Here is a 24,275-nt window from a genome sequence, read left to right on the forward strand (position 1 = left end):
GGTAAATGTCCCAAACAAAACGAAAACCAGGTATGATAAGTGGATCCATGCTGAGTCTCTCATTTCATTTTAATGACTTGCCTTGCAATTAGTCGAATTCGTAAATAGTATATGACCTTTCAGACAAATATAGACATCTTTCTTCAACGGTTTGATTGTTTGAAGTGGGATACAAATTGAAACAAGTACTATCTTCTGAAGTAAAGATAGTCGACGCATTTTTTTTTCTTTTTACTTATAATTTTCTACACCACATTCAGGAAATAACAGGTGGCACGCAATTTTAATTTTCGATGCAGTTTTTTTCGAACGTAACTAAGTTACCTGTATTTGGCCAATTGGGAAACAGGATTGCGATCAGGTGACTTGCGTTTCCATGGAAGAGCTTCTTTAATGTCAAAGGGTAAAAAGCGAAACTATACCGACTGCGTCGGAGAAAAAAAAAAACAGTTCTCTTATAACTTTTCCGTTGTTCTTTGTTCCACTTTCACCATCATCTTAATGAGTCAAAATTCTCCGTGACGTCGGCAGAATACCTGTGAACCTACATTCACAGGCACGTAGCTGAGGCCAAATTGAAATGTAGGCAAATTACGGCAGGGTGTACAGGGAGGCGAAGCCCCCGTGAAGCTCCGCGGAGATATCGTTTTAGAGCATCATTTATGCCTCTCCTGGATGTATTTTATCTCAAAGTATAAAACGGAAGCTACGAATCTCTGTAAAATCGATAAGTTTGACCTATTATGAAAAGATAATTTTGCGTTTTTATTTATTAATTGTCGTGTTTCTACAATTTCGGAAGTTGAAATTCAGAATTACTCCTAATAAACTGTATATTAAATACGAAAGAATACGGCATGCAAATAAAGATTTTATATCTTTTTTGGTCATGTGATCATAAAATTGCATCCAAAATACAAAAAACAGATAATCTTTAGTATTTTTCCATTACGAAAATTGGTTGAAAAATATCTTTACAACATTTGCTTAAAAATGTGGTTTTGTTTAAAACTAGAGCCCGTAGAGGGTCTGAATCGATCACATGAAACAAAAGTTTCTTTCTGCATATAATGTTTTTTTTAGATATTGACTAGAAACTGCAAAAGAAAACCAAGGGCACTAACTCTTACAAGGAGTCTACACTAGGTTTTACTATAAAGGCCATGTCATCAAATGAAAGATTCCGTCTGTTTGGTTTTCTAATTATCTAAAAACTGAGCTCTTCAAGCTGAAGAAAGAATATCTCCTTTTTTCTCCATTTTCTCATAGCCTTTGAGATATACATTGAAATAAGTGGCTTCCCGCCTATGTTTTATTAATACACATGACGATCATGTTTTGACTTTTGTGCAGGAGATCCTAAGAAACAATCAAAGTGGTTAACTTTCATGTGACCTGTGCTCAACACTCCGTTTCCTCTGCGCAATTAAGCCTTGTATGCTTTCACCTATGGAGCTCATGCTCCTTGCGCATGACATGCCTTCTACCCGTTTTTTTTTTTCAATTCTGCGCATGCCGTATGAGCTTTCACCAATTGTGTTCATACTTTTACATGTCCCCTGTTTGTCCCCTTTTTTTGTTCTACTTGAGTACTTCCATCAGTGACATACATGGCATGTGCTCAACACCTTTGTTGCTGTGAACTGGCCTTGTGAGGTCTCACCTCCTGTATAGGATCAAAACCACATTTATAACCATAATGTTTTGTTTATTGCATGGCTTAGTTCGATATCAACTTATGTATGTTTGAGTAAACTTGTTGGCTTATGGTGTCAAGGGTCCAGGATTCAATTCTCAATTGGTCCTTTTGTGTTTTTCGAGTTATATTGACCTCTCTTGTCACAACACGATAAAGTATATGGATATGGTACGAAAAATGCATTTGATCAGAGTAAACAGTTCCTTTCCTTTTCTTTAGTGTTTTACGAGACTGAAACATTTATCACTTAATCGTAGAGAATAAAATGGAAAGAATTTATAGCATTTACAAAAATGCATTTGGTTTTAGCATCTTTGTTTATATATGTGCTAAGTTTTAGTCATTTAATTTTTCAGATTTACTGATATAGAACAATAAACAAGATATCAATGTTTTGATGAAAATGGTTTTCAGGGTTTAATGGAGTTAAGTACACAGTGTTTCTCAGAACATTCACATCATTTTGTTGGTCGAATATATTAAACAGACTCATATCTATTGAATCAAATGCTAGAAAAAAAATACAAAAGCTTGACCAAATTAATTAAAAATGATAATTAGATTATTATTGTTGTTCTTGTTGTTTTAGATGATGATGATGATGATGATGATGATGATGATGATGACGTAACTGTACCTAGCAAATTTTTAACTTATTACATGAAACTGATCCACTTGTAGAGTAAATGAATACATGTGAACTTTTGGGACTGATTTTGTCTAATTGACACAAAGTTTCAGGTGTACAAACAACTTCATTAAGATCCTCAAAAACCTTCACAGGGATCGAAATGGCTACGAACCATAGAACGAGACATCGCCGCTGGCTATAGCTGAGGTTAATTACCTGTATGGAAATATTTTACTTCAGAAACTTCACATTATGAAAATGGACTTTATAGTAAAGGAAATTGATCGTTAATATTTTATGTTATAACTTTATTTGTTTTTCTAATAGAAGACGTGATTGTAGTTCCAATTTCCCTTGTTTCGGTTATATCTTTTAATCACGCAAAAAAATCCACTTTTTTCAGATATCAATTCGACTCAGGTCCAGTAAAATTACAAGACACAATTAAATTGGTACAATTTTAGATTTATATTTAAAAAAAGTTATATGCGTAGAACTAATCGATAAAGAAGTCATCATAATGATAAAAAATACGAATACAACCTTTGACCTTAGAAGCACTGAGAGTCCGATTTCAGTCTGATAGGATATTGACCTGGTTGTAATACTGAGTAATAATTTTTACTAGTTTCGTATCTTTAACAAAGCAAAATGCTGCTTAAATCTTAAAGTTTTGTTAAACTTGTTAAACAGAAAATGAAATGCTAGTCGATGAAACTGTAAATTCATTAAACTTTGTCCTCTTACAGGTTAGATTTGTATATACTCTTTTTTCTCTTACCAATGTTATACCTTACATCCATCTCTACTCAATACACAGTAAATGGAAATGGAAAATTAAAAAAATAATATTTATATATACATGCACAGGAGACATAGTTTTTATATTCGAATTTCATATTTTTGAAAACTGAGCAAAGAGTTGTCCCTATAAAAAGAATTTTGGTCACCATGCGTGGCTATCGGAACACAGACGACAAAAAGTTATTGTGTGTTTGAACATTCTCAAGGAAGCGCAGAGAATTACTATTGTTTTTAGCTTTTCATTATTTTCCCAGCGATTATGTGGAAAACATCGATTCAGTCAAGAAAAGCCAGTGATATTTTCTTCTAGTACAATCATTATTTCTCCTAAAAGTATCTAGAAGCTATTGAAAAAAAGACCGATGTCATCTTTGAATGAAGGCTTTTCCCATTTCATGGAGGTTCGTGCATATATTTTGAGAAAATGAAAACCCATTAAGTCCTCTCGAATTGATAACCGAAGGCGCAGTAAAGAATGAAGGGCTCTTTCTACTAGAATCTATAGATTTTATTGTAATGTGTGCCTTATCTTTTGCATTCTGTGAAAAGTGGCGTACATAAAAGTTTGGCAATTTTATTTTAACATGTTTCGAGATGACGGTAATTCATCGAGATAACGAAATAAATATAAAGAAATAACGATAAAATATATCGAGATGATGGTGATAATTATATTTGTTTGTTTTTGTTTTTGTCTTATTTTGTTTTTGGGGTTTTTTGGGGTTTTTTTTTGTTTGTTTGTTGTTTTTTGTTTTTGTTTTTTTTTATTTTGTTTTTGTTTTGTTTTGTTTTTTGTTTTGTTTGTTTCGTTTTCGTTTTTGTTTTGTTTTTGTTTTGTTTTTTGTTGTTGGTTTTTTTGGGGTTTTTTTTGTTCTCCTGTTCTGGGCTTTCGTGCCATTGCAATTTGATGGTTTGAATAGGAAATAAACTTATCATGGTTTATTATAGAATTATGTCGAGGACCGCAACATGTAAATGTCCCAAATACGTTTCCATACACCTGTGCCTCGATTTGCACTGGGCGGGCTTGTAAAGGTGGGGTTAGTGTCCTGTGCTTCTTTACTGTTTGTACAGCTGGATTATATCACCAATTATGACTATGCTAATATGAAATCCTTATATTTGTTCCTAACATGTGTTAAATTTTTCATTAATAGTACGAAAATAGGCCGAACATCGCACTTAGTTTTCCAGATGATGTTGTAATATACATTTGCACCGATTAAACATCCTAAATAAATTCTTTGATATTATGATTGAACAGAAAATATATGTTTTGGCTAGAATATAAGTTAACAGAACGAAGGTATTTGGGTACCTTTGTATACAAGTAGATAAATACGTGCATTTACATAGGTATTTATTTATTTATTTATTTATTTATTTATTTTTAACTTTAATTATTATCTAGTTATAAGACGTGTATTGCAATATGTTGAAACACATCTACTAGTTCATTTCTTCAATATTGCATGTCCTGTGTGATTACTATCGGAACGCCTCGGCCTGTCTAGTTACACAAAAAAAAAAGCCTCTGAGACACTAGGCGGAAGAATCTGTCTGGAATTTGAACGATCATATTCTAAAATAATAGTTTTACTAGTTGACATTTTTACCATTACTTTTTCCCTAACTCCTCGATTCGCGCAAAAAATTTTGACAGATCGAGTTCTTGTTCTTCATTTCTAGTGATATCTAATCAGTTTTAGCGCCACCTGGTAGTTACAACTACTTTGAGTCGCGTATGACTACAATTCTGGCAAATTTTTCAGGAAGAAGTTCTCTGCATCCGAAATTATTCCGACGCAGTCGGTATATTTTCGCTTTTTACCATTTGACATTAAAGACGCTCTTCCATGAAAACGCAAATGACCTGATCGCAATTCTGTTTCCCCTGATAACTTAGTGGCGTTCGACAAAACTGTATCGAAATTGCGTGCCATGCGTTATTTCCTGAATGAAATGTAGAAAATTATAAAATTTTACCACGTCGGCTATCTTTTTTTAAAAGATAGTACTTGTTTTTTTTAGTGTAGCGGAAATAGCAAAAGTAGTTCCGATTGACCAGTGTGGTCATATAGTGATTGTGTTTACTTAGTTATGTTAGACTGATAATTTACAAGAGCAGAGGGCAAAGGCAAGAACATGACTAGAATAAGAAACAGAATATAATTCATAATCCGATGACAAATGCTAGACTAGGAAAGTTGGGAAAACACTATCACCGAATTAATATGGATGATTGAATACAGGGTGATTAGAAATAGAACGTTTATCATTAACCTGTATTCAATAATCAGCTATTTGCAAGACTGTCCAGTTGTCTCATGTAATATAGTGCATCCTGGGACCTAGATACGCTCAATCAAAATATAAATTAGTCGTGACTATACGGCTATTGCTTCACGGCCATGGTCGCAACAGGGACTGTATATTAGTAGTATAAAGTCCCTGCCGCAAGCCAGCTCCGAAACAGCGATTCACTATAATAGTTATAGGGGAAACGAACAACTGCCGCTATGATGCGCTCAGGTTACAAGATACTAAGTCACGATAACGAGTTTAGTAGTGGTCACGTCACTTTGTAATTGTGTAAAACTCGGTACATACGTCTAAAGTTCGGTTGTCAATCCGGTATGACGTGACATAACTGCAGATATACAGTCTAATCTGTGAAATAGGAATTTCATGTAGATGAATCAAACCGAGATGGCTTCCGTAAAACTTCTGCATATAGCGATGATAGCAACAAATGCTGAAGAAATCACTGTACTTCAAGCTTGTCTGACAGTATCCTTGCTCTATTAAGAAAATTTACGTACAGATGACAAGCACATCAGCTGTGAAATGTATACTCTAGAGATTAAAGATGTTGGTATAATGACACGATCATTTCATCTTTTAATTTAAATTTCCCGTTCCCATACAAACAAAAAAAACACGTAGAACGCGTGTATGATATTTAAGACGAACATTTTGATCTCGCGTGAAGCTAGATCTATGAAGCTATGACGGTAAACACGACATCGATCAGCAGCTTAATGTGGAGTAGTAATATATAATTATGCAAATCATATATGTGAATGTAAGATACTGAAAATACGAGTGCAAGAAACCGCTAACAATATTAGCGACTTAAAAAAATTTCCAAATTGATCGAAATAAGAATTTTCTACAATTGAAATTTCCCAAAATATCAAATATACACATTATTCTTCAAATATGCTACATATCAAGAGCAACATAACATCTAAGTGGCCTTTCATGTAAAAAAAAAGTATCACGATGCTTCGGACATGCATCACGATACTTGTTTAAAGAATCGTGATACTTATTAAAAGCATTGTGATACTTGCTCAAAATTTAAGTGACAAAAGCATCGATACTAGGTTAAAAGCACAACGATTGAAGTCGAAGATCTTAAAAACAAACATGATGAATTTAAAGGCATCGCAGTGGAAGTTGAAAAGATCATGATGGAAGTCAAAAGTATTGTGTCGCATTGGCACAATGAAGCTTACCACTGATGCTTAAAAATAGTGGATCGTTTTAACTTCCATCTTGATGGCAGGTCCGGGTGTTAAAAGAATAGGCCTGCAGCAGCGCTAAGCTTGTCGTAAAAGGCGACTAAATAGTGCTCAGAAACCTAGCCGGGGCTAGGGCGCTTTGCCCACAGAGCAACTGGGATGTGTGCCCCAGGTGGTTGAATGTGGTACCCCTGGCGTGTTACATGCTGGGGTTGTCAGGCTGTAATACGGAAAACCTGACCGCAAACCATAGTGGTGCACCGTGTTGGGAAAGATGCCACGTTCCTCGCACGTTAAAGAACCCTACTGTGGTATTCTCCCGGAGTAGGAACCATAGGACTCTGCCACAGGAGGCTAAATTGCCCAGCCCTGCCCTCCTCTTCCTGTTTCCAGTGGCGATCAAAATTTGTCGATCCCATTGTCCTTGTGTCCCATCCCTTTTTCATTTCATCATCATTTCATGTTCATTTTATCATCAATTTCATTTTCATCGTCTGAATATAGCTGAAATACTGCTGCTCGGACGTTAAACCCCAACAAACAAAACAAACCATCTTGATCGATATGTCTCGTTTTCTTCAGATTTTATATGTAATTTGCTACATCGTGTATGTATATCGCCTTTGTTGCCTGTTTCCACGTTCTAGTATCAATTTTACAAAAAGTCGTAAGTGTAAAGTTGATCGTAAGTAATGACGTCATAAAAGAAAATAGTATTATTACGTCATAACTTACGATCAATTTTACACTTACAACTTTTTGTGAAATTGACGCCTGCAGGCATTGACATTGTTGACGCTTCAGTATTGTATACTTAAGTATCAGTCTTTATAAAAATCAGACAGAAGGTGATTCATGCATGTCAAAAACCCACTGAAATCAGTTTAATTTCTTCTTCAGAAACAGTTCCTAATCACATAACCAGCCTTAGTTTTTCATTTTGTTGTTGCGCTTTTGAGAAAAAATTATACAGATTGTACATGAAATTGGAACTTTGCAAGAGTTATAGTTCTTGATTTTGTTTGATTTTGTTAATTTCAGTGGGAGATAAATGTGATGTTTTCTCAAATGTGCAGATATGAATTCAGAAATAAATATTATGATGTAAGTAAATAGCATATGTAGATTGAAAAAGCATTGTTTGTTCTGTGGGTTTTTCTACACCATGAATGACTTTACTATTGGCATTGTCTGAATTTTATATGGACTGGTACTTAATAGCAATGTTCCTACACTATATATTCCATCAATCCTGGAGGTATACAGCAAAATAAGGTTCTCAGTGATATCCATTTTTAAACTGCTGATGGTGCCTTAAGGGCACAAGTTGACACTGAAGTCGACGTCATGACATCGAGCGGATGGGTAACGCCGATCAATTTCTCTTTCTGTTATGATGGGGGTAATTTTAAAATTCTAAAGTTATTTAACCTTTTTACATAGCCTTATGGCATATAATCACAAAGGAGAAAAATACACTCATACATTCTCATTCATATCAGAAATACATTCACACTGATTGTATTGATTGAGTACATGTATACAGAACTATTATCATTTTAAATTGTTAAATTTCGTATTTTCTAGTTTCCATTTAAACAATGTATTTCTGACACTCCGATTTTTGTGATATTGACATTTTGATAACAAGTGATATTGCACGGCTGATGTCAGAGCTGTTTACATTCACGATAAAAGTTTTCAATATAGAAAAATTGTCAGAGTGAATAATCTAATAAGTATTTGCCTAGATTTGCTCAATTTAAAAATGAAATCACTAAACAAATACATACAAAAAATGGTTATACTTGACTGGACTAAATTAAATGTATACCAAAATATTTGTTTTAAAAATACTTTCTCAGTTTGAAATTCATGAAGTCTTGACAGAGAAATGTAATAAAACAATTTTGTCAGTTTGGTGCATACAATATCATTTTTTAACACTTCAAAGAGACATCGACCTCGGTTATGTGCATAGGTCAATATCTCTTCTAAGTGTTCCATAAAACATGATATAGTATGCACTGGGCTGCCATAATTGTATATTATGAGGAGTGGAGAGTTCGCCAGAAGAGAGTTACTCATGAACTATTTGATATATAATGTTATGGATATGGTTCACTCACATTCCTTATAGATATTATTAATTTTAAGTATTCGGTTAACTTTGAATTTAACTGTAAGACCTCACTGGACATAACCAATATAAATAGATTAATATAACTTAACCGAATTGTATTTGGATAACGTTTTATGTACATAAGCCATGAAACCTTCAGGCCTTTCTTCCCTTTTCATAAAAAGTTTTCTTTAAATTATATCATTTCCCCCCTCCTGTATTAGTGAGAATAAGGTCTGAATTCTGTAGACCTTTACCCATTCAAAAGAGTTTTCGTCAATTATAAATTCTTCCTTAAAATCAAAAAATAATTTTGTTTTCTTTATATTCATATCTACGCAGCAGCCTTTGCAGTATTGGTTTAGAGTATCTAACTGTTGTTAAAGGCCAAGCCTGGAATTTGTAAATAAAACCAAGTCATCGGCGTAAAGAAGGTATGTGACTGTTGTCATATTTAATGAAAGACATTCACGGTTATTTTCAAGGATATTTGGTAAATCATTGATAAATATTTTGAATAAATTGGCTCTCAGGATATCACCTTATTGACACTCAGTTAGTGTGTCTTGACAATGTATTCTTACACATGGTCTAACTTTCTGTAAAAAAAAACTATCAGTATTACAATTGAGTAAGAGTAATCAAGGGAACCAAGGTTATAGCGGTAATCAAAAGAATGTATTCCAGGGACAAAGACCAGACATGGAAAACAGACATACACAACAAAGAACATAAAGTAACTAAAATCATACATACAAAGTAACAAAAGTAAATGAGCAACTCGGACTCCACTAAAAACTAGGAGCATGGACCAGGTGCACCGGTAGGGTAAGCGTCCTCTGCTTTTCTAGAAACACCCGCCGAGTTGCTCATAAAAAGTCAAGTCCGGGGTAGACAAACGAGGAAACCATGACCCGTTGAATAAATCAGTTTTCATGGTGCTGATGGATACACCATAACGATCCACGAGTTCATGATGACGACCATAAAACTTCTGTAGTGATGACTTCAATCTTGTAGCAACATAACCCTGTTCCAGAAGCCTATTTGTTAGAGTTCTAGCGCGATACAAAAAGTCTGCGTAGTTTCGGCAAGCTCTGGCATAACGTATGAGTTGTGATATGAACATTCCATACGCATGAGCCAAAGGGATGTTGCCACAGATGAAAGGAAAGTTGACAATTCTGAATGAAAAGTCATCATGATTGTCGTAAAGTTTGGTCAATAGTTTTTCTTTACCATCGATTTCTAAGTGTAGGTCATGATATGAGGCTGACTTCACAGTGTCTGTAGTATCCTTTATCTCAAGTTCTTTTGGGTAGATGCGATGTATCAAATCCCCGAAATTAGGATTGTTTAAAGATAATACGTCATCTATATAGCGGAAACTGAGATTAAAGGATCTAGCCAAACGATATTCTTTCTTTCTGATCAGATCAGCTATAAAGTCAGCCTCATAAGAGTGAAGGAATAGGTCAGCAAGTAAAGGAGCACAATTTGTTCCCATTGGAATGCCGACCGTTTGTTGAAAAACACGTCCACCACACTGGACAAATATGTTGTCGATTCAAAATTACAGCATTTTGTAAACATCTTCCTCTGTATATTTGGAAGATGATTTGGAATTATTTCTTACAAAGTATGAGGAATCTCTACCAATAACTATAAATTTGTATCTAGGTGTACCATCTTTTTTGGAAAAACAACAATGTATAATGTTTTTAAGTCGGGATTTTAACTGAGTATGGGGAATAGAAGTATACAGTGTTGAAAAATCATAGGTTTTAATGCTATTATATTCAGATAATAGTCTTGAACTTATTGTCTCCAAAAGATCTTTCGAATTTTTCAGGATCCACATTGAATTAATACCACTACGGGAGTAACAAGTGTTGTGGTAGGACTGCAGACCCTCTTTGACAGTTTGAGTATAGAAGTTAAAGGTTTTGAAAGAGGTTTGGTGGTACATTTTGCAGATCCAGCTATGAAACGTTGTTTGTATGGATTCTTGTGAAGTTTAGGAATCCAGTACATAGACGGTAAATCACAATCATCGTCCTTGGTAGAGAGACCAAAAGAGGATAGCACAGATTTATGGTTTTCCACAATCTCTTCTTTGGAGAGAGTGGTAGCAGTATAGGTCTTATCACTGCTATTATTTTCTACGTCTACCTCTGGATATAAAACGTTTTGCAGACAAAAACGCCCCGTGCAGGTCCGGGTGTTAAAAGAATAGGCCTGCAGCAGCGCTAAGCTTGTCGTATAAGGCGACTAAATAGTGCTCAGAAACCTAGTCTGAATATGGCTGAAATATTGCTGCTCGGACGTTAAACCCTAACAAACAAACAAACAAAAGCAGACAAAAACAATGTTGTTTTGGGCTTTGTCTGCTGGTACGACAACATACTTGTCATGTATAGTAGACAATGTTATTGCTACATCGGGGTCTTTGAAATCTGATGTAGCCTTGGCACTCATTGACCTACTTAAAACTTTCATCCGTTTCAAAATTAAAGACCTCACGGCCTTTAACCACTCTGACAGAGAATCAATGTCTTCTTGTTCTCGTTTTATCCATTTTCTTGCATAGTCCTCGACGGCATCCATAAGAACTTTTAAGTTATAATTCCAATTTATGGAGCGTGGTTCACGGTACTTGGGACCTTTAGAGAGGATATTACGCAGAGATTCGTTTTCGATAATGGTTAAATCTCCCGTAACGACGTGACCAGAAGGACCATATTTGAATGGAGAGGTTTTGCAAGAACAGTCAGGTGGTTTAGCCTTGAAGTCCTCAATCTGGAGGTTCTGCAATAGCCTTTTATAATTGAAAATTTATACATTATACTAACATGCACCACTCTGTCAAAAGCTTTACGATGGTCAACAAAGCATGAGTACCCAGTATGTTAATATTTATCAATGATACATTTTAACACAAATATGTGGTCTAAGGTTCTAGACTTTATTTGAGTGTTGTGAATTATCTTGTTATATATAAAAAATTGCCCAGTTTATTATTAAAGTATTTCAATGCAATTGTTCATTGCAATGCTTCTATAATTTTCTGCACTTTTGGGGTCATCTGCTTTGTAAATTGGACATATAAAGCCTTCAAACCAATATTTGTGGTGATAACCAGTAAGGAAAATCCCATTAAATAATTTTAAAAGCATTGATTCATATAGATCTGTGATGCTTTGTGGCTTTTTGTAGCTCTGACTGAGTAATTTTATGTGAACCATTTTCAATATGAGCATTTGCTAATAACTTAAGTTAAGCCTCGATTTTGTTTACCTTTGCTTCATATATATCTCAGAATGTGACGACTCTATTTGCTACACTGCTCCATCGGATCAAATTGATACAGGGAAGATATATAAACGTATAGAAAGGACATCTAAATGAACTGTCCCGTACCACCGTGTACTAAGTTACAGCCCTAGATTAATCCTACGAGGAGGAATGACCCGGCCAGCGAAAGCTATATTTTTATATAGCCTAGCTGGCCGAGTGGTCTAGGGCGCTGGACTTTGTGCAGGCGGTGTTGCCATAGATGTCACAGGAGTTCGAGTCCCGCGGAGGGAACGACAAAAAATTTGCATCGCAAATTTGACAGTTCTAACATCGTTGGGAATTGTTCAGACCTATATATATATATGAAATTTTTGGTCGTTCCCTCCGCGGGACTCGAACTCGTACCACTGTGACATCTATGGCAACACCGCCTGCACTAAGTCCAGCGCCCTAGACCACTCGGTCAGCTAGGCTAGGGCGCTGGGCTTAGTGCAGGCGGTGTTGCCATAGATGTCACAGTGGAGCGAGTTCGAGTCCCGAGGAGGGAACGACCGAAAACTTGCTTAAAAAAGACCGACGTATAATTGGGTCTTTTTGGGAATTTGTTGTGATATGTAGGTGTTCCATTTCCTGTTTGCCCTTCGTCTGATTACGTTTGTTTCTTTCGTTTTATAATTTGTCGGTCTTCTTTGACGAGAAGAAGAAAAAAGCAAATGACAATAATACTTCTTATCAGAGGGCTACTTACCAGTGGCTCGCCCCCCCTCCCCCACCCACCAGAAAATTTTATTTTTTTTAAAAATAGTTGAAAAAATGTGTGTGTTAAATCATGAAAAACACTCAGAAAGAAGTATGATTCATTCGTAATCCAGCAAATTAGTTATTTATTATGATTTCTTGATCCTCACCGGTGATCCTGTCTAGAATTTTTTGGGTGGCCCCTTACCTAAAACTTTGGATCCGCCACTGCTTACAAAACAACAGGTGCATATTCACAATTCACAAAATATTCCAACTTCAACTTTACACACTAAGATTTAACGTTATAGATGTATATTTTATTTCTTTTCTTAGTAACTGTACTCCAATATGGTCCACATATTTTTAATGGAGTATAAATTAAAAATGTACAACGTCGTGCAAAAAAAAAATTAGTCAACGAAATTTTTAAAAAGTTTAATTATGAGGATATATTAAAAACTCTGGGCCGTCCAACTTTGGGATAAACACGTGACAGATGCGACATGATTCAAGTGTATAGAGCACTACATGACATTGAAAACATATATCATTGTCGGATAAAGAAAACCTTATCCGACAATGATATATGTTAGAGGACATTCCTTAAAATTAACTATATGAGAAAAGATGAAAAGCAACCCATCGTCTCGATACAGTTTCTTTGAGAATGGTTGACCAGTGGAATAATTTGTCCGAGAAAACAATATCTGTCACATCAATCAACTGTTTCAAATCCACATTTAATAAAGAATTGGAACATTGAGAAATTTGTCCTTTCACACTGATGACAATTCAATATTTACAATTATTCGCCAAGCCGTATTCGTCGTTTTCAGCATATAAACTTTTTTAATTATTGAAATTCAGCCATCATATTAACATATACTGTGTGAAATAATCGAATGATAGCATGCTAAGGAGCCTCATGCGTTTGCGTCAATTTTGGAAAAAAATCACTATTTTATTTGTGCCATAGACTCATCATTTCGTTTGTGTTTACGGGGTAACCGTTAGGTAAAGAAAGATAATTAAAGTTTTAACAATATGTACTCGTACTCGGTGTTAAAGTTGTACATATATGTTCTCAAAGTTTCGAAGTGTCAAGAGGGACATAATCCAAATTGAGACGTATAGAGGGAATATTTGACGGCTTTACGTATAGCTTGTCAAACATTTTGAAAAATGATGACACTTCTTTCACGATGATTTAAAGATAACATAAATGCGATTTCAGTGTTTTAACCATTTTAACATTCATACTCCCACCCCCATAGTGAGCTGGGGTGACTGATAATGCAGACAAGCGGAAAAGGTATAACATACAAAAATCAACTGTAATTGGCGCTAATACCATTTCTTTTTGGCTCAAATAATGATACTGATTGTCACAACAGCAATGCGTCGATGGTCAGACAGTTAAGTACGTACCCAACTTCATACCAAAAGTAAGCGAGGCAGTGATGAAAGACGATGGCTTACCACAGCTGCAAAATTCCAGGTACCTCGGGTTTTGATAGAAGGGTATCTATGGCCATGTAATTTTAGAGTTCCAAAGCGAACCATAGACCTGTAATTAGAAATTTGTGAAATCTTTTGTTATCATCAAATTACAATATATAATGCACAAATTAGCAATCTGCACCGTGCAATTTCGTAAATGAAAAAAAAAACGCTAAAAATATACATACCGAAAAAAAAAGTAAGTAAAGGGGGTTAACTCTGAATGCCTTATTACAATTCATGTGCCTTATGGGAGATAATCGAGTTATCCTTACAGGTTTAGCAACAGTGCGCAGAAGTTCAACATTTTGTTACATATGAAATGAATAGATTTCGTTTGCATTTATGATTTGTTTTGGTCTTGCTAGTAATGCTTCAAATATAATACTGGATTTTTCAGTGAATGATTTTTTCAGATGATATTCTTGGTTTTGCTTATTCCTTTTAAATCAAACCAATAATTCGTTTTCATTTAAACTTATAAAAAAAAACCTTTGTTGTGCTTAAATACTTGGCCATGTAGCCAGGCTTTGCTGTTCCATGACAAATGTGAACAACTAATGTATGATTTTTCACCTCTTTCATGATAAATTGAGGGTATATGCATCTTTGTGCCTGAGCCCGTCTTATTTTTAATGTGTTTACTTACCAAATTCGGCAAAGTTTTGTCTGTTTGATCGTCTTGGGTTTTTGTTTGTTGTTGTTTGTTTTGTTTTAATTCATTTGTTAAAGTGGTCGTTTACTCCAAGATCTTTGCTGAAAAAAGATATCATTTTTTTTAATTTCATTTGGAAAAAGGATATTATTATTATTTTTTTTTATTTCATTTGGAAAAAGGTATTATTATTTTTTTCATTTCATTTGGAAAAAGGATATTATTTTTTTTTTTAAACTAAAGTGCGTTCTCTACAAAGTTGCACGCATTTCAAGCTTTTACAGGTACAGACTTTATGTGCAATTGCTGTTTTGCTGAGAAGTTACTATAAAAAAAAATAAACAGTCTGGTCCCTTAAGAATTCAAGGTAAATATTTCAAAGATGAAAGTGGAAAATTTTCATGGAATTGAAAAAAAAAAGAAAACAAAACAAAAAATCAAGTTTTAAAAATTCTCAGCAAAATACAAATGCAATTACATAAAGTTTTCGTCCTTTTTTATATTTCGTTTGGTTTTTGTTTTAATTGAAATGTTGTTTGTTAATTTTTTAAATCGGTATTTTTTCAAACCATTTTTATTGCAGTATTTATTACGCTTCTCGTTAATTATTTATTACCTGATAATTTACCTGCTATTAATTGTTCAAATTGACTTCTCAGTTAGGATAGACTTACTGGTCACAGTATGAAACTCCACAGAAATTACTAATTTATGATATACCTGACATTCCATTTTTCTACGTAATCCGGTAATTGAAATCTGTCCATTCATACCTTAGAGAGGCAAATTTGGGGTAATTTTGAAAAGCTATATAGAATTATCATATCCGATAGGGCATCTCTGAAAGTAGCTGTAAGTCTGCGATTAGTTTTCAAGTCTGACTACCAAATATTTCAATGTCATAATATTACTAACTGAACAATAGCATTTTTTTTTGTTTCTTTACAACTCCCCTCAGGTGGAAAATATCGAACTTTCAATCAGAATGAGAGGGGCGGAGCAATAATGTGACGTAGTACCTAGCATTTTCTACAGTTTGTTTGAAAGGAACATAGAAATCGTCAAGAACATCATGATAAATTTGGAACCATGAACTTTTTGAAAGACTTGGACAAAATGTGACTTCGTTATTCTACTTCGTGGATTGTTAATTGCATCTAGGATATTGTTTTGTGATTTGAAAGACAGCCCGCAGGTGTGAAATTTACGAAAACCAGGTAGCATGTTTGAACACAGGTGAGTGTCGAACGAAAATCACCTTTGTCAACAAACGGCGAGTTATAATTATGTATTATATTCTCAAAATGTGTACTTTTCGTATTACGGGCTTACTACTAACAAACAGTAATAATTGTTAAAATTCGGAAATGTGTCGATTTGAGAGGAATGATATTACATGAAGCAAATACACTCCACATCAAAAACGTTAATGTGTGGTTCAAAGATACATGAGAAAATTGATTAAAAACCTGTTTCTAGGGGAATATAAATGCGTACAACATTATTCCACAAGATGGATTTAATCAGGAATAGTAAAACTTGTGTTCAAGTTACATTTCTCATCATTTTACAAATTCTAGTAGTGACTTCTCAATTGCCAGATCCTGGCGGGACACCTGACATTATTACTGTATATTACAATATTTCTGAGGAATTACAACCAAATTCACCAGTAGGTACATTGCCTGTTATTCAGGGTTACACATATCACATTCAAGATCAGCAAACTTTGTTTCAATTGAATGAAAACTCGGGCCAAATCGCCACTAAAGTAGTCATCGATCGAGAAACACTTTCACAAAACACCATTAGCTTTTTTGTAACTGGTACCTCATTATCAAATACTCAACAGCATCCTATTAATGTTAGAATTCGGGTTCTAGATATCAATGACAATTTTCCTACATTTCCAAAACATACTGTTACCATTAACTTTCTAGAAAATATTAAAGGTTCACAAGTTTCATTATCAACTGCTTCTGATCCAGATTCAGGCAATAATGGTAACGTTTCAAATTATGAAATTGTAACTCGTGATGATGACAATAAATTTGAAGTTTTATACGACACAGCTCAATATGGCGAAGTTCTTATTGTTAGAAATTTAGAAAAACTTAACCGAGAAGAGCGATCAAGCTATGAGCTCAATGTTTCAGTTCAAGACCACGGTTCACCACCGAAATTTGGCTATTTACAAATACTAATCAGAGTTGATGATGCTAACGATAACCCACCGATATTTGACCAAAGCCAGTACAAGGCAACTATCAATGAAAGTGCACCCATAGGATCGCTAGTCATACATGTAGCAGCATCAGATGATGACATTGGTGTCAACAGTCAAATAACATACTCTCTGCAGGATGATTCTGGTCAGTTTGATATAGATTCCAGAACAGGAGAGGTAATAACTAAAGTAACTCCTCTCTACTGTTTCCAACGTTGCGATAGGTCAGTTGGTGAACTTGATTGTGAGCCTTACAGTTGCATTCTAACAATAACAACCACTGATGGAGGGAGTCCACCATTGTCAGGGCGAGCATATGTGTCAGTTAAAGTTGTTGATGAGAACAACCATGCACCAACTATTTCAATAAGACATTATCCTGATAGTTCTAAACCACATTCTGAAATAAGTGAAAATCAGAACACACCATCAGTCGTTGCATTAGTTACTGTTTCCGATGCTGATCCAGGAACTCAAATTTCTGCACTATCAATTGTCTCTGGCAATGAGAAAGGACATTTTAAAATGATTACAACCTCTGACTTCAAATATAGCTCTGTTCAGCTGATAAGTATGCCCGATAGAGAGCGAATTAGTTCATACAATCTGACTATTGTGGCAGTTGACTCTGGAAATCCACCAAAGTCCTCAGCAGCCAACTTACTAGTGTACGTCATTGATGTCAACGATCACGTACCATGGTTTCCAAAGCTGGAATATAGAATCACACTTGGTGAAACCATGTCAATTGGAAGTTTTGTGGAGAGCTTGACTGCCAACGATGAGGACTCTGGTCAAAATGCGGATCTTACTTATTCCATTTTGTCAGGAAATGAACTTGGTTGGTTTAAACTTGATGACAAAACAGGATTGATGACTGTAAACGCAAGAATGCACTATGAAATTGCATCAACTGTTGTTATGAATATTTCTGTGCACGATGGTGGACCTACTCCCCACAAGAAAAACTTTACCAAAGTCATAATTTCTATATTAGATGAAAACGACAAGGCACCAGCCTTTGCCGATTTAACTTTCAACGTGACGCTAGATGAAAACAAAAATGCAGGACATGAAATTTTAATGGCTACAGCCAATGATGCCGATTCTGGATCAAATGGAACAGTCACATATCAGTTACACAGCGATGTTCAGTTGAATTATCCTAATACTTTTAGTATAAATGTTAACACTGGTAGGCTAACAACTCAAAAAATACTAGACAGGGAAGAAACAGCATTTTATGAAATCAAAATAGTGGCAAAGGATCAAGGGCCACAACCATTGTCATCAACTGCTACAGTGTACTTGAAAATAATTGATCAAAATGATGAAAAACCTGTTTTCTATCCAGAAAAATATTTTGTAAATTTTGAAGAAAGTCAGCCAATAGGAACTACTGTAGTAGGAGTAACAGCATTTGATAAAGATTCAGGACTAAATGCCAAAATAACATACAGTTTCGTTTCAAATTACCCGGAATTTTCATTGGATCAGAATTCTGGCATTATTAAAACTGCACAAACACTGCAAAAAAGCATGAAAAGTAGGCATGAATTGCTTGTTAAGGCAACTGATCCAAATCCAGCTCATGTGTCCACTAACACAGCAATAGTAGAAGTTCTTGTTACAAACAAAAATGATATTGCCCCGTCATTCATTGGAGCTCCATATGAATTCAGCATTACAGAAGACTCTGGCACAGTTTCAAATCCAGTAGCAAAAACAGTTGGGTCAGTAAATGCAGTGGCTAGTGGAAAAACAGTACAGTACTCGATCATTTCTGGAGACATAAACAGAGTATTTACCATCAATTCAAATTCTGGGACTATAACAGCAGTTAAAGGAATAGATAGAGAAATTGAAGCGGTTTATGAGTTATCAGTTATTGCTAACACTGACAGCAAAAGTACCGAGACTAAAGTTAAAATAACTGTTAATGACTTGAATGATCATGCTCCAAAATTTGAACTTGATAGTCAGGAGATCGGTGTTCCAGAGAATTTGCCCATTGGTACTCAGGTCTATTTAGCTTCAGCAGTGGACCATGATGCAGGACCAAACTCAGTTGTGACTTACACATTACATGACTCTTCATCGTCAGGGTTGTTTAGAATTGATACTACTTCTGGAATGATCATCTTAGAAAGGTCATTGGTAAAGTTAACCTCTAATCATAGGTCATACAAGCTAACCATCAATGCCACTGATGGTGGAACACCACAACTTATGTCATCGCAACAAATAATGCTGAAAATAACTGATGTGAATGATCACACACCTGTGTTCTCACACAGTAAATATGAAATTTCATTGATTGAATCCACCTCTGTGAATGACCAGTTTTTGACCTTACAAGCTATAGACGCAGACTTAGGAGATAATGGTAGAATCATGTACAATATAACTCGTGGCAATGGTGATGGGTCTTTTGGAGTTTTCCCTGATGGTACTTTGTATGTTGCCAAGCCTCTTGATCGTGAAGAACGGGATCATTACCAGTTAACTGTACATGCCACTGATTTTGGCAGAGAACATAGAAATTCTCTGGTCAATATCACTATCAACATTTTGGATAACAATGACAATAAACCGCTCTTTGTTAATACTACTTATACAATGCACATCAAGGAAAACAGTGCCATTCAAACTGTTATAGGCTCTGTAAGTGCTACTGACACAGATATTGGCAGAAATGCTGAAATATCATACTATCTGAAAACAGGTAATGACAAGTTTTCTGTTGACCCTCAAACTGGGGAAATTAGAAGTTTGGCAGTATTTGATAGAGAACAACTTATTGAAGACACCGGGAATAATTACTACACCATTGAGGTCACAGCGAGTGACAATGGATTTGTAAAGTTGCAAGATATAACAACAGTAAAAGTATTTATTTTGGATGCTAATGACAACCCTCCGATTTTCAGTTTGATTGTTTACCGTCCTGCTATCAACGAAAATATTCCTAAATATTCTCCAGTGGTGAAAGTTACCGCTACAGACAAAGACAGTGGTGTAAACCAGGCTCTGACTTATTCAATTATTTCTGGCAATGAGGATGAACTATTCATAATTAACTCTGGAAATGGGCAGATAACTCTAAATGGAGTACTTGACAGGGAATCGTTGGACAACTATGTACTTAAAGTCCTGGCTACTGATTCTGGTGAAAAGATTCAAAACAGTGCCACATGTACAGTGTTAGTTAAAATTTTGGATGTGAATGACAATTCTCCACTCTTTGCCCAGTCAGTCTATACTGTAGCCTTGTCGGAGTTTACAGTAGTTGGAGATGAAATCATACAATTTGCTGCCACAGACACTGATCTGGGTATCAATGCACAGATTTTGTATTCCATTACTGGTGGAGATGGAACTTTTGTGATTGATGCAAATACGGGCAAACTGTACTTAAATAGAGAGCTGGATTATGAAACAAAACATGAATATAAATTAAATGTTTCTGCCTCTGACAAAGGAACACCAAGTGTTATGCCAACATATGCCAGCCTTACCATAAAAATCAAGGATGAGAATGATAATACTCCAACTTTCATAAATACTCCAAACATGGCATCCATTACTGAGAATGCGAAATCATTCCAGTCTATTATGAAGGTCTCTGCCCAAGATATAGATTCTGGTGTGAATGGACAGATCTTGTTCAGCATTGCAAACCAGGAACCTATCGACAATATGTTTACCATTGATTCTGAACAAGGGAGAATATCTTTCACTGGTTTTCAACTAGATAGAGAGCAAGTTTCATCTTATACTCTAACTGTGGTCGCTTCAGATAGAAACATCACAAACACAAGGTCAGCAGAGAAATCCATTCTTATAAATGTCATGGATGAAAATGATGAAAGTCCTAAATTCACTTCAACGAATGCAATAAAATTGAATTACCCAGTTTCCTTAGGACCATTCGCTACTATTGCCGCTGAAGACCTTGATGAAGGAAACAATGGGAAAGTTACATACACTTTGTTAACACAAAACACCTACTTCATCCTGGAACCATCAACTGGTACTCTGTCAGTAAGATCTGACTTGCCCTCTAGTCAAGGAACTTTCACATTAAGGGTCAAGGCCTCTGACAATGGCATGATCCCAAGGTCAAAGGAGATGGATATTACAGTAATTCTTGTTCCAGCATCAGGAAATGGGCCTCAGTTTGATAGTTCCTCATATTCAACTCAAATAACGGAAAATGAAAGTATTGGTCAGTCTCTAATGCGTGTTTACACTAACCCATACAGGAATGAAAAGTTCTACATTACTGGAATAAGTTCTACTGGAAAATCAGACCAACTTTTCCAAATTGATGAAAATTCAGGAGTTATAAGTGCTTCAATGGAAGTTGATAGAGAAATTCATGGGAGTTCAATAGATGTGACAGTTTGTGCGGTTCAGCCATCTCAGAGCAGTCCTAAAGCAAGCTGCACACAGGTTAGTTTCATTTTTCATACTTTTTGATACATCTTATTTGATGATGTAGCAAGCCTTTATGAGAAGTCTGTAAATCAAGCTGCTTACAAAATCCTGTCTTCTTAAGACCAACAGAATGACTGAAATTGACTGGCCAAATTTCTAGACCCTTGTTTCAGTGTCACTTACATGTACATTTTAATGTACAAAATATTCTTGTAGTGTATAATTTATGTTTTTGAAGAGAAAGTTTTAGAAACTTAGACTTACTTGTACCTGTAGAGTATTTTGTTCTTATAAAATATGAAATATTAATGTTTTAATAGGGTTCAGAATAATGATTCAAAACTTGGGTTGAAGGAAAACTGGTAGTTTAAATCAATTGTAAAAGGAAATAAAAGGCGAAAATATGTTAACATTGATATCATTGGAGATTGGTTCAATTTACATCAGTAACAAAAAGTTTATATATTTTTACACTCCATAAGCGTTTATGTTTTTCCTCCAAATAAATCACCTCTGATCCACTGACGATGATTACCTATAAAATGATGAGTAAGAAATTGATGAATCTCATAAATGTTGATTAAAATGATGGATAGGAATTACTAATTTATGACATGAACCATTAAAAATTTGATAGGAATCTCCCTCATAAATACATGTTTTCTATCAACATTGGTATCTTGTACATGTATAGAAGAACTTAATGTCCAGGGGGTTCAAATACAAATTCTTTAAATATGAATTTAAAAATTGATTTGTTTTGAAGGAAAACAAGTTTCAAATTAGTAAAAGATAGCCTCTGACTTAAGCTTCTAAATTTGGAATGTTCCACAGAGAACTGATCGAAAGAGACTTATTTCTTGTTACAAAATGATTTGTTCAAGTGCAAAATTCGCTCCCCCTCTGGCAATGCTTGTGTATCTCAATCTGTAATGTTTATCTGTCTTCATTTCGTTTGATTGCCTCAAGTATCAAAGTTCTTTAAAATTGTTTCAAATTAGATATAGTTACGTAACATTCAAGAATATGACCGAAGGTATATTCTTCATTGTATGTAGGGATTGTGTTTGTAGTACTGGCTTACAATATTCTTTCGTGTATTCCGCACACTTTTTCTACTTTTTCTTTGTTCCAGGAGAGGGTGGTTGGTATAAGTACACCAAAACAATGAGTTAATATATTTTTTTCTGGAGACATTTCATGAATCAGAACCAAAGACAACATCAAGCCATTTTTTATTTTTAGAACATTTTCATTTTAAATAGACAAATAAAGTTTTACTGCTTTCTACATTTGTAGTAGTTGTTTTATCTATCAATGCCAAGGCTTGATGTTATATTTGGTTCTTTGAAACAAAGAAAAAGTTGGAAAAAAGTATGTGTACAACATGGAAGAATACAGTAACTTATCTGTTTTCTCACAAGACATTACAATATTATTTGTAGTTTTCAGAGGATTATGTATGGTATCATGTTATGAAATAACCAGATATGAAATAGAACAAATGTTAATAAATGATATCAGAGCTTATAAATTCATATATTCATAGCGATAGAAAACAGAAATAACTTTACATACATGGGAGATCTAAAGCCTTTTAGTGACTTTGACAACCAAAATATTTTATCTCTTTAATAAAGAGCCATGCAAGGCACTTGTTAAGAACATTGGTCCTATAATTTAGGAAAACATTACACCTGGGTTTTCTTTCGACAGTATGAAATACAAATAAAAGGAAATTTTTCCGTTTCCAGTTTATTAATGAATTAATCAAGAATTCTTAATCCAACAAAAAAAGAGAAATTCTCCTTTAAGAAATATTTGTAATAGTTGAGCCCTATGAGTTGTCACTCAACCGTTTATTTTATTTTATGTCTATGAAAAATCTATAGCTAGCTTTAAATTTATTACAAAAGAATCGATACCTGTACCATTTCTCTTTAATGTGTTATTTTTGTGGCTTATAAAATAACAAAAGGAAGGTAATATAAAAAAATGTTTTGGATTATAAGTCTGGGTAATGGAATACAGAAGAAAAAGACCTTTTTGTTCATCACCTGAAATTTTCTACACTTAACCTGTTTAACTCAGGCTAATGTGTATCACAGATTTCATTACAAATATCCTTGGTGTTAAATTTCATATCTTTACTAAAAAACCTTTATTTGGAAATTCAGAAGACTCATATAAGTGAGTGAACTTCAGCATGCAGCTGTCTTTATAAAAATTATACAGAGGGTGATTTATGCATGTCAAAAAACTCTCTTTTATTTCTTGTTCAGTGTATGTTTCTGATCACATAATCAGTCTTAGATTTTCATTTTGTCATTGCGCTTTGCAGATAAAAATCATATACATGAAATTAGCACTTTGCAAGAGTTATCATTCTTGATATGGTTTGATTTGGTTGATTTTAGTGGGAGATGAAAGTATATTTTTCTTAAAAGTGCAGATTTTAATATGGAAATGATTACCAGTATTGTTATGTATAAAATTAGCATATGTAGACAGAAAAAAACATTGTTTGTTCAATGGGTTTTTCTACAGCATGAATCACATTATCAAAAGCAGTGTCTGAATTTTTTATGTGAACTGGTACTTAAGTGGAAAATGATCAATTTCTTATCCTAAA

General features: G+C 34.6%; 1 protein-coding gene and 1 long non-coding RNA gene across 2 annotated transcripts in view; one reads left to right on the forward strand and one right to left on the reverse strand.

The window, feature by feature from the left end:
• Positions 1-14,134: 14,134 nt before the first annotated feature.
• LOC148605494 (uncharacterized) lies at positions 14,135-15,906 on the reverse strand. The gene is made up of 2 exons (XR_015916193.1): positions 14,971-15,906; positions 14,135-14,388 (listed from the first exon to the last, which is right to left on the reverse strand). It is a non-coding gene; the product is annotated as an uncharacterized LOC148605494 (long non-coding RNA).
• An 81-nt stretch (positions 15,907-15,987) lies between these two features.
• LOC148605495 (cadherin-related tumor suppressor-like) overlaps positions 15,988-24,275 on the forward strand; it is a 61,182-nt gene continuing 52,894 nt past the window's right edge. The window contains exon 1 of the mRNA XM_088550776.1: positions 15,988-21,658. Within this exon, the coding sequence (XP_088406902.1) occupies positions 16,466-21,658 (5,193 nt within the window). The 5' untranslated portion in view covers positions 15,988-16,465. The remainder of the gene's footprint in view (positions 21,659-24,275) is intronic.

This window comes from Perna viridis, chromosome 10, assembly GCF_037379345.1.
Source record: "Perna viridis isolate PV_CMFRI_1.1 ecotype Kerala chromosome 10, ASM3737934v1, whole genome shotgun sequence".
NCBI classification, from domain to species: Eukaryota; Metazoa; Mollusca; class Bivalvia; order Mytilida; family Mytilidae; genus Perna; species Perna viridis.